At 34.3% G+C, this 12,375-nt stretch overlaps 1 protein-coding gene across 1 annotated transcript in view; it reads right to left on the minus strand.

Annotated features, from left to right (window-relative positions):
• Positions 1-5,464: 5,464 nt before the first annotated feature.
• LOC133196105 (uncharacterized) overlaps positions 5,465-12,375 on the minus strand; it is a 46,029-nt gene continuing 39,118 nt past the window's right edge. Inside the window, exons 17-24 of the mRNA XM_061332044.1 lie at positions 11,167-12,374; positions 10,168-10,206; positions 9,287-9,399; positions 9,023-9,087; positions 8,751-8,857; positions 7,815-8,664; positions 7,266-7,430; positions 5,465-7,080 (exon numbers count right to left, since the gene is read on the minus strand). Coding sequence (XP_061188028.1) covers positions 7,055-7,080; positions 7,266-7,430; positions 7,815-8,664; positions 8,751-8,857; positions 9,023-9,087; positions 9,287-9,399; positions 10,168-10,206; positions 11,167-12,374 — 2,573 coding nt within the window. The 3' untranslated portion in view covers positions 5,465-7,054. The remainder of the gene's footprint in view (positions 7,081-7,265; positions 7,431-7,814; positions 8,665-8,750; positions 8,858-9,022; positions 9,088-9,286; positions 9,400-10,167; positions 10,207-11,166; position 12,375) is intronic.

Raw genomic sequence — 12,375 nt, forward strand, 5'->3', positions numbered from 1 at the left:
TGAAACATAAAAAACAAAACAATAAAAAGATTTATGCATCACAGATGTGTAATATCTTTTTGTGTAAGTGTTCTCCATGAATAATGTAAGTTTAAATACAGTTTTTTTTTCTAGGTTGATGGCAAGTGGTTATCAACATTTATGATATTCATGAATTGTCAGTCTTTTGGTATAGCTAACAAACAACTAATATATCAATTAGGTCTAAATAATATGAATTGTGTTTGCTGAACAATATCAATAAAGATTTTGGTCAATGCATACAACTTACATGGATTACTCAAATTCATGTGTAACAAAGTAGCAGGTTGTAGAAATATGAAATTGAATTGCTCATTTAACTTTTAGTTGGCGACAACAATTCAAGACTTCTTTTTTTTTCATTCAAGTAGTAATTTTTACATGATAACTACTTTCAGGCAAGTAAGGTTTTTTTTTTTTTTTTTTTTTTTTTTACATCTGATTCTTTGCACTTGAAAAAATTAAGCTGTATGTTAGGACCACTCAGTTGCAGTTGGTGCAAATCCTTTATTCTGTTATTTATTTTTTTAACTGTATGCCATTCTTTGCTCTTGTGTTTGTAATATTACAGAAAAGTTGCATTGACAATATTTAGAAGTTTGTTGATGATGTGAGCCAGTGCTAAGCTGCTAAGCAGGTGTTGTTTAACAGTGAATATTTATACACGTTTCGTGTGTGTCATTTTTCTCATATTTCTATATCATCCAAATTATAGCATTTTAGTTCTTTGTTCAAGTATACAAGCTTGCTTCATGTATTACTATAATAAATCTGTGGTATTTTGTAAAAATTGGACATTGATTGGTACTCTCTCTGTATCTAGGGTATGATTTGTCTTACTGAGTAATATCTATCTACAAGATGTGTATGTAATATGGGAAGATAAAAGTTAATGTTCTTGTTAAGTGATTTAGTGTTACAGAAAAATAAAATATTGTATATTTTATACTTCTGTCTAGGTTGGAGTTACATGTATTATTGTGAATGAGGTTTGGATACTTCTGATGAAGTAGGCATGTACATGTACTTTAAAATAGAATAAAATAGAATTGCTGCAGAGCAAGGTGTCAGTATGGGGAAAAAATAAACTGCCAAAAAAAAGACACTTCACAACGCATTGTAGGATGTTTACATCTAATATTGAATTATTCACTTCTGGTATATGTTCTTCTTTTAGTATATGTTACTTATTCTTGTATGATTGCTACATGCAGTCTTTTTGAACACTAGGTAAATTCTTATTCCATAGAGTCTGAGACTTCCTATTGCCCATACTGTGTGAGAGTGCTTTAGTCCTTCAGAGTGACCGGGGGTAACCATTGACTATATATATACGTTATGCAATGTGTATTGGTGATTCAACACCATTTTGTTTGTTTGAATAACTATTACATATATGTTTGATGTCATGTTATTTTATCTGCGTGAACATGAAAGTATGACAATAAAACTACGAATGATTTAATTGTATTTTTAAGTTATACAAAATATCAAGGCTGATACCTGAAAAAACTTTGATTTTTATCAGGTCAAAGCCTGCTTTGATGAGTTGGGGTTAATAATTCAAGACTTACTCAAGGATGTGTCACTTCTAGGAAGAAATCTGTTATTCATGACCTTGAGATATGCTATGGCCTTACTAAAAATAAAATTCAAGGTTGAGGTCAAATCTCTAACAAGTTTTCTGACATCAGAATTAATTTGCATTCTAAATGAGGCACCAGTGTGACTTGCACACTCACTAATCAGATACCCCAGTAAATGAGTTTAATTACATTATGGGTTACTACAAAAAATACTTCTATGCTTTGAAAACCTAATTTTCTTTTCAGAAAGACAATTTTTTTTTCATGCATTTCACAGATTAAATACAATATGTACATTATTATCTACTATTCCATGCTCACATTTACAAACAATTGTTTAATAAACATTATTTGTATCAATTTGAAGTTATTAATAAATAAATCCTTATGTACACCTGGAATGTCATGTGCAGGTGAACATGACATTATTTTTTCTACCATGTTGGATCTCAGCCAATCAGAGAGCTAGGAATTATTCAAACATATGATAAAAGATCCATCTGGATTTTTAACAAAGAATATGAATGATAACAATGGTGCACACAAGATTCATTATGTTATGAATTTGAATTCTGGTATAGTCCAAGACTGGAGATTCCATTTATCAAAATGTATTCAAAATGCAGGTTGTGCATACATTCTTGAGGTTTCAATATGGTTTCTAAAATTTTTTATGTCAAGGCCTTGCATTCAGTTAGATCCACAATCATTTTGTCACAGATGAGGAAGAATTTAAAATCAGAATTTGCCTTTGATTTTGATTGAATTTTGAACAAGATTTGCTGCACACCAAGCTGAGAATAACTAAAAACTAGGGATGGTAATTTGTAACCGGTTAACCGATTAATCAGTCGGAACGATGATAATCGGTTAGGAAATCCATAATCGGTTAGTCGAAAAAAAAAAAATGAAAATATGAGTAAATTAACTTAATATGCAGTTTCCTTAATATGCAATTTTAAAAAGCTATGAATGTTGGTAAGTTACAACGTTTTCACATAAAAACATGTATTTAGATATAATTTATTAAGGCTCTTTGGACTGAGGTGTTGGGGTAATTGGTCAATTTGTGAAGTGTTAATTGCTGTTTAAACTCCTTGTCCTTACCCAGTCTGTCCTGTATTTCTTTAATGATGATAATAATTAAATCATCGTTGAGTATTGTGAACTTATTACATTGTGTATCTTTTGCAGTTATCTGCCAAATTTTTTATGCAAACATTGAAAATTAAGTAGTAGTGTAAACTTTGTTTCTAATTATGGTGACAATGCAGAATGACCGTGTGTAATGTCTGAGCCCCGGGGTCGTCATAAAGTAATCAATGTCCTACATGTATCTCATGGATGTTTTATGGTTTTCCTTTCGAAATTGAATTAAAATACGTAACGTATACAGATAAAGCATAAACAGAATATTAATAATGCCATTTTTTAAATTTATATATTAAATTAATGCGAGGGGGAGGAGTATGATTAGAATTAATTTTTTTAAAAAACCGTGTCCGGAAATGTATATTTTGTTATGATTAACCAGTTAAAAGGTCGGAACGTCTTGCGGTTAACCGACTGACAATTCTGTATTCGATTGCCATCCCTACTAAAAACAGAAACATTGTTAGTAGTAATAGATTATTAGAAGGGTTATGTGGGAAGAATACAAGTCTACTCAAGAATTACAGATACATGTAGTACCAATTGGCATGCATCCCTATTCAACCTTACATAAAATATCTATGGGTACACAGAGACTACAATTGCCTTGATCTCTGCATGTTCAACCTTCAATCAAATGTCTATGGGTGTACAGAGAGTACTAAGAATTATGTGCATATCTATTCAACTTTCAACCAAAGGTCTATGGGTGTACAGAGATTACAATCACCTGCAATCTCTATATTGGCCTGCGTAGCTGTCGGTTGAGCACCTGACTGGTGAGGCAGGGGTCCCAGGTTTGATTCCAGGTCCAGCCATACATTTTCTCCATTCCTGTTACAGATTTGGTGCTGTTGACCACCCCTGGATTTGCAGGTGAAAGTCCTGCCAGGGGCATATAAAAACTTGGGTTGTGTCTTCAATGGCGAAGACAATTTAAGGAGGGAGGAATGTAATGGTTTGGGCTGTGGATATCAGCCTGGGTAGCTCAGTAGGTAGAGCACCTGTCTAGTGAGGCAGGGGTCCTGGGTTCCCACTCCAGCCATACATTTTCTCCTTTCCCGTTACATATGAATTTAACTTTCAGCCAAAGGTCTGTGGGTCTATTTACTGCAACCTTCAGCCAAAAATCTATGGATGTACAGAAATTATGTTCACCTGCAATGCAGAAGATTCCTGTACATCCCTGATTGGACTAAGACAACTACATGTACCCGGTATATGACATGATTAAGATTTCTAAAAATAATACCAACATGTTAAGAATTAAGAGATATATAGGCATTGATGGTCACCTGAGTATCAAAAGTGTTTCAAATGTTACCAACTTAGCCCATCTGGGACTTAGAAACTGGAACCATGTGGCATGAATTTTCATTTGTTCATTATCACACAGCAAGAGGTTTGCCTGCTAGTTGCGTAGGCTTAGGGTGTTAAACATTTAATTTGTTACAGGAAATGGCTGGACTGGGAATTGACTCCCAGCATCACTATATAGTCAGATGCTCTAACCAATGAGCTACTCAGGCCAATATCCATGGCCCAGACTATTACATTCCTTCCTCCTTAATTGTCGGAGTAACTCCGAGTCATTTTTCTCACTATAACCTTTGTAACTTACCTGTAAATATTTTCAACCTTTAAATGCTATCGGACAATTTTGATCTTTGCCTGTATTGCCATTGAATGGGGCAACATTAAAAACATAACAAACATATTCATACAGATTTCATTTGTAAGACAATTGCCCCATGAAGTTGGTAATGGTATAAAGGGAAAACAGTGCCTTATGCCGGTTGACACCAGATTGACCCCGCAAAGGGAAATAACTTTTGTAAATGTGAAAGTCGTCTATTGTCTTTGCCCTCAAAGACACAACCCAGATATTTTAGCCCTGGCAGGCCTTTCACTTGCAGGTTCAGGGGTGGTCAACAGCACCATTATGTAACAGGAAATGAAAAAAACGTATGGCTGGAAAAGGAATCAAACCTGGGACCCCTGCATTAATAGTTAGGTGTTTTAACCAATGAGCCACTGTGGTAGATGATATAGCATGGCTCAAACGATTACATGTTATATACAAATACTCTGGGATTGAGAGCTGAAACCAGAGGACAAGAATTTCAGGAATAGGCCACTTGATTGACTCAGGTGACTTCAAGATGACATAACTGTTCTCTTCTGATAGAATACATGAACAGATAATGGTGGACAAAGATATTTCTTTCAATTCCATACAGATCAAGATTCTAAATATTGAAAAAGTCCTGAGGTTTCTACAATTTTATTTGTAATATTAAGCCATTTATAGTATTATATTAATCTGACAATATATTATAGTTGTCTGCTTATTTACAGGTATAAGATACTGGTATACAGACAGTGTATGGAGATATAATAAAAATTGTTATTCAAGCTGAATTGTTTTGCACTGCAGTGAGTGATGAGATTTTCAATACTTTCATATGCCATGGCAAATCATACCAAAGAACTGACAATTAAACAAATTTTAAAAAAGCAATTACCAGCAGATTTATCAAATGGAACTTTTGTCATGAGCTGTTTAATTACTTAAGCCTGTGTTTCCTTAAAACACTGATCTAGTACACCTCTTTAATTTGTAATAGCCTTTTAAAAAATCAACAATGTACCATTATGTATACATAAATTATAAAAATATATATGATATTATGTCACATGTGTGATAGTTTTCTATGTGTAAGAAATGATAGACCTGCTGTAGTTATTGTATGGATAATATTGCTCCATTACATTGCACAGTTTTTGCCCTTTCAACTATGCACAAAAAAAAAGAAGGAAAATAAAAAAAAGACTGCAGATTCTTAAATACGGAGAATGTGCCTTCCAAATCAACACTTTTTATAAGGAAGTTTGTCATTTAATTCTTGGTGTCTTTATTCTCTAAGTTTTTTTTTCAAACCTATTGTTTTTAATATTGAAAAAAAATCAACAACACAGTCTTGTATTCATAGCAAAGCCTAAATACTGATCAATTACTTGCCTGTATACAAATGATTAGTAAATCTGAATAATACATGTATATAATGCCTGATAAGGAATTAGAATTTAGGATATTATTGAATAATTGACACTGGACACCCTGTATCCAAAATTAAATATGCATACAAGTTGTGTAAAAGTGTTAAAATCAGTAACATTATGGTCAAAATTTCAATAAATCTTCAATCTACCCTGATCACAGCAAATATGCAAAAAAAAGGATATAATATGTGGAAAAATAATTCGTTTTGAGACAAAATATGCTTTAACAATCTGGCCATGGAATGTTTAAGACAACAATAAAATATAGGAGTTTTGAACCTATCGCAATTCAATTATATAATTTATATAATGATATAAATATTTCACTCCTATTTCTGAAAAATACCCATAAAGAAAGGCACAATATGTTTGCATAATAAGGGCATTACATGAACAAAATAATGCATTCATGACAACTGAATGTTATATATGGTACACCAACACCCAACATAACAAGTGTAAATATGATTATCAATGATATACATTTAGCAGGTTCACAACACATGAATTTTTTTGGAATACTGTTGTAAATTTAAAATATCAAGCTAAAACTGCTCATCATGTACACAAAGATCCTTGGAGGTACATCTTGGTCCTCTAATATACAGTTTGCCATTTTGATTACAACATATACATGTAGTTTCTGAGTTGTTTTTTTTTTAAGCAAAACTGTGCTTGTATAAAAATGTCATAACTTTAACAAATTTCAAATGTGAACAGTAAGTGTTTCAATTAGTAGCTTCAAATTTCAATTGGAGTGTCCTTTTACAGAACTTCAAAGAAGCAAAAACCTTTCAGAAATACATTTTAACATCTGCCTCTTGAAATCTTATAGATTGTTTGCATAATACTTAAGAGTTATATAAAAGCAAAATCAAGCAAATATAACACTGAAGTTGGCATTGCTTTTGTGGCCTTAACTGCCACTTGCATACAACATGTACACGTATATCCCTTACAAAAAAATAACACATTTTCCTAGTTGCTTGTTCAAATTTTTTGGAAGCACATTTGAACACGGAATACATTTTACATTGCCACATCCCCATCTTGTGTAACAAAGCAACCAGGAGGTGTCATGTGGATAACTAAGACTAAATCCCTGGAAAGTTGTCTGCCCTTGACGGGGGCACCTGCTTTATAGATATGCCAAATCACTGAAGCTTCACACAGAGCCAGTATACTGTCAACTTCTAACATCCTGACACAGTTTATCATTTCAAGGAAACCATTCATACTTTACTAAATTTCAAACCAGCTGAAAAAGAAGACAAGTCCTCTTAAACATCTTTTTAGCAATGTTAGATCCAAATTTTCTACACATCCAATGTTTTCTCAAAGAATAAAATGTAAACCTTTTAACCACTATGGATTTTATATTCTAAGTACTACTATCAGATCTGACCAAGTTTTGTAACATATACCTCTTTTTTGAGTACCCACCCTCGTCATTGCTATAACAGTTGCGGCAGTGAAGCTTGTTGACCCGGACTCGAACATCAGCACCCTGGGATCCATTTCCCAGCGTCGTGTGGCAGACACAACATCGGAAGCACTGTACATGGTAATACAGACCCAAGGATTCGATGACCATAGCAGCTCCAAAACCTAAAACACACAGAACATAAATAAAGGTCAACATGAGGCTTCAATCTCTTATTGATCAGTATTAATATGTAAATCAAACAGAACAGAATTCGAGAACTTGTCTTTCTTTTCAGAATCAATTATTGAAATACCATATGTTCCCTTTATTACAAAAGACAAAATGAAAAGTTATGCAAATCTGAACTCCTAAATCTTTCTATAAAAAAATATAACTTGTGTTTCTTACCAGGTAACCAAATTTGTATTTAATACAATAATACAATGGAAAATAACAATTTATCATTGATTGTCTGCAATAAGGAATATTATTTCTGAATCATCTTGACATCATTATTGCAAAGCAAAATATCACAGGAAGGATGAATAAAGCATGGAATAACTTACCTAATTCTTGGGCACAATGAGAGCACAGCTGTTTTCCACTGACAGCCATTATTTGTTCAGCATGACTGGGGGGTGAGGACGGGGAGGGAGGAGTAGGGGAGCCTCTGGATAGTCGAACACTGGTGTCTGTCTTTGGTCCATGACCATAACTGTAATTTGCTGGAAGAGTCTGAGACAGTTTGTCTGGTTCATTCACAGCACTAAACTGTTTGGTATTCAAAGATCTAGGAGAAATCACACTGTTAGTTGTATATGTCTGTTGTTTAGGGATAGAGGTATCATCTCGCCAACGATTGGCTAGCCCCTCCTGATGCACCGGTTTAATTGGTCCTCCATAAGAATGAACAGAATGGCGTTTATTATCAGCCCTTCTCCTCCTCTCCGCTTCCTCCACCATCCAGTGCGAGTGTGTATTGTGTTCAGATCTGTGGGGCCGCGTCTGTGTTGGATTATAGTCACTGCTGTGTTGTCTAGATTTTGGCACAGAATTAGAATGAACCTCCTTTGAGCTCTCTGTCTCTGGTTCAGCTTCAGGTTTTTTCTGTAGAGGAGTAGGTTTTCGGTTCATGGCCAGCATATCTTCTCTGGACCACCTCTGTTTGTCCTTGTTTGGATCTGGTGCCCACAAGGTCTCTAGTCTCCTTGGTCCCTGGTTGGTTTCCTGAGACACACTGAACTGAGTCACATTATCACTAGGTTTATCATAACCATTTACTTCACCCTTGGTTTCATATGCTGAGCGATGTTTGGATTTTTCCTCCTCCTGTTTTTGTCTCTCTAGAGCCTCTCTTTCACGCCGAACTCTTTCTTGCTCGAGACGCAATTTTTCTCTCTCTTTTCTAATCTCTTCCTGTAATGATCAATAAAAAAGTCAATGTAAGAATTCACAATAAATAGACATTGATCTGCTTAATAACTCTTTAAGCTGAGCAATACCTCCTGCTTTTTCAGCTGCTCCTCTTTTTCTTTCATTCTGCGTTCAACCTCCTCTTCCTCTTGTGATTGCTGTTGGTCATGATGCAAATCTCGCACTGGATGCACACCTAAAAAATGATAGCATCATGTATTTAGAAAGAATTCCTTATGCCACTATTTATGAAGTTACTGTTAACATTTTCAAAACCCCTTAAAGGATTAGACAATGAAGCTTGTCAGTGTTTTTTTATGGTAAGGATAATGTTCTACTGTTGATTATGAAGGTGACATACTTCCTTTCTCTTTGGGCTGATCCAGATTGACATGGAAGCTATACTCCTGTAAAGGTGCAGGCTCCCTTAAAGAGAATAGACAAAACTCTGTAAGATCAGTCATCCATTCTTAGGTACAATCAAACAAATGTGAATAATCTACCAAGAAATCATTGCAAATAAGCTTTTAGTCCTCACCATACAAATGCATTTGCAATATCAGAATGAAGAAGTTTTAATGTTCCATGGTAAAAAATTCTTTTGATGGTTATTTTTAATGCTTACTCTTCGTTGACCTGGTTCCGAGGATCAATGATCAGTTGAGATGTAGCAGTGGATATCTGTAGTGTCACTGGCTGTCCCACTGTGGCATCATAACGCGTCTCCTTGGAAGGTTCCTGTAAAAGCAACCATCTTTTATGTTGGAGGAGCATCAAATCTAATAAAAATGCTGACTATAGACATTTGAAAAATAACTCTTTAATAATCAAATATATTTCTTTCTGAATTCTGATCACAATGTGCCTTACAACAGAGATGACTGTGTTAATTTTTTCACAATGAGGTCAAATGTCAAGGCCAAATGAACTCCAATCATGGCATGTGACCTTATCATTTCACTTGATGAAATAAGCATACTTAAAAAGAGATACTTATGTTTCAAAACTGATCTTAAAGGTCAAAGGTCAATTCTTGAGACATAATCCAAATTACTATGGATATTTAAATATAGACAGATAAACATATATAATCAATCCATAGATAAGACATTGCTTTGTAATCTGGCCAAAAATTTTGAATTAAGATAAAATGTATGCAATCTTTTTTCTTAGAATTATATTGATATCTTTGTACAAGGTACTTTAGATCACTGTTCTTCAATGTAGTTTGAATTAAATCAACAGGGAGGTTTCCCCATGATAGATTCTCATTAAGAATTCATAGCCATGTTTTGTAACAGTTGTTTTTGTATATTTTTTGTTACATAAATCAATCTTGTGGTCTCTTCATTGTTTAAATACGTAACAAATGACAACTTCCACATGCCTCTCCTATTCATGCATTCACTTTTTTTTTATTATGGCATTTTATAGTGTAAACGGACAGCTGATTAATACATTTTATATGGCCTACTTATTCATAATGAATATAGAAAAATAACTCACTATTTCTACATGGCTTGAATTGGCTTGATTGATGTTGAACTGCAAGGAAATAAATAATAATAAATTCCAAGAAATACTAGATTAAATATTATAAATCATGGACATAGTTTATTGCTTTAAAACTTAGTGGACATTTTATTTTTACTTTGACTGAAATTTCATATTTCATTTCTTAATAAAAATGTTTTTAAAGATAAACTTTTGCAAAAAATAAACCAGTACATACAGGAAAAACTTATTATGTCATGCAGTGACATTAATGTTGAACAAAGAATGTGATTAACATTTTCTACGATTTCAGGTCTCTCATGGCAGGCATTTTGTGTTTTGGTGGCAAATAACTCATTTTTCATACAAATCATTAACTCTCAAGTATATGATCCACTCTAAAGAGTAAACATCGGTTAAGTAAACTCAGATTAATCTCAAAGTTAAATTTCATGTTCATCTACAAATGTTTGTGAAAATTAATGAATTGTATGAAAAGTAACTCTTTGTTCTAATCAGCACACTTAGAACTTGTCAACATCCCTTTCCGAGGTATTTAGATGAGAAATATTTAGAGGCCAATCCTTTAAGTCCTTAAAGGGACCATTTTGCAAACATTGAAAGGTTGCTTATTGTTTACAACATTATTCTGAACATCTTTTGTTCAATTCTGGAGTTATCTAATGCTCTCAAACTGTGCAAAGTCACATTTAAAAACAAAACAACCAAACACAAGGTCAGTGTTGCTTGTGCACATGAAAAACTACCACCTTGCCAGATTATATCCAGTCCAAATTGACATGTACACTGCACTTTTACAATATCCACTCAGATGAAAAACTTTCTCTAATGAGTGACTACAATTATACATTAAGTATATGTGGTCATTTGTAAAATCCAGTTCAAACCCTCACAATTCTTTTAATGTGCAAAACTAAAAAGTCAGACCAAAATCACACACACATTATGCAAGTCACTGGTCAAAACTGCACAAAGCACTTCACTGAATACCTTCCCTACAGTCTTCTCTAACATTTCTTGTCTGACTCGCTCGAGCTCTTCTGTGATTTTCCTTAACTTGACATCAAAACCAACCTGGTCCTGAACAAAATGTGAATCTTCTGGTGGTAAAATGGGAAAACTGGTTGATCTTGAATGAGCATTCAGGCCCTTTTCTTGTTTTGGTCTTGAACGGATTCCAAATTTGATAGAATCTCCACTACTCCCTGTTTTGCTGTGATCCTCAACAGAGCTTGTAACACTACTCTCTGCATCATCTGAACTAAAATCACAACTAACTCTATTAATCTGAGCAGTTACTGTATTCTTAAAATTCTTAGTAGCCTTAAAGCTTGCCTTTCTCCCCAATTCAGTTTGCCATGGAAACATTGAAGTTAGGCTTTTATCAGTCCTCAGGTCCACCTCTGGTTCTGAGTCTACATCAAGGTCCATATCCACAAGATAGGAGGCCTCTGATGGCCATTTCTTCATGACAGGGGTCCCTCTTCTGGGCATCCTGACCTCAGTTCGATCAGAAACTATTCTTTTGGTCCTGAAAGAGTCCAGGGTATTTCCTTTATTTCCACTCTGAATGCCATATTTATTCACCATGATTCTAGGATTTTTCCCATTTCCACTGGGGTCTTTTTGAGTAGTTTTTTGGTTAATTTTGGTATCATTCAAATTTAGATTCTTGGTTTTGGATTCTTCTGGCTTGTCTGGTTTTAGGTAAATATCTCTAGTTTTGATCAACCTTCCTGGCTGATCTATTCCATCTTCCTGAGACAAATGTCTTCTAAGTTGACCAGTTCCTGAGTGGAATTGCTGTGCTAAATTTGTTGCACTGCTAGATTTTTGTTTGGATAGATTTGTTTTCTCTCCTGAATTGGATGTAAAATGAGTCATGGCAAATGAAGAATTCCACTTGTTTTTAGATGGTTCTTTGTTGTTCTGTGAACTGTTTCTGGACAAGGTTAATGATGCCTCTAGATATTTGTCAGACATTGCGCCCATGTTCTTTATGTCCCTAACATTTTTGGAATCTGTTTGATGCTGTTTATCTCCACTGAATGTCTTTACAGATTCCTGACTGATAGCAGATCTTACTTTTGAATTGTTTCCCTCAGTGACTGGAGACCTGCACCTTGTAGGTTGTAGATGACTTGGTATTGCATCACTCTCAGACATACTTCTGGATGGAACATGCTTTTTTGTCATGAC

This window comes from Saccostrea echinata, unplaced genomic scaffold (assembly GCF_033153115.1).
Source record: "Saccostrea echinata isolate AGI-Se365-2 ecotype Australia unplaced genomic scaffold, CSIRO_AGI_Sech_v1 ptg000030l, whole genome shotgun sequence".
Lineage (NCBI taxonomy): Eukaryota > Metazoa > Mollusca > Bivalvia > Ostreida > Ostreidae > Saccostrea > Saccostrea echinata.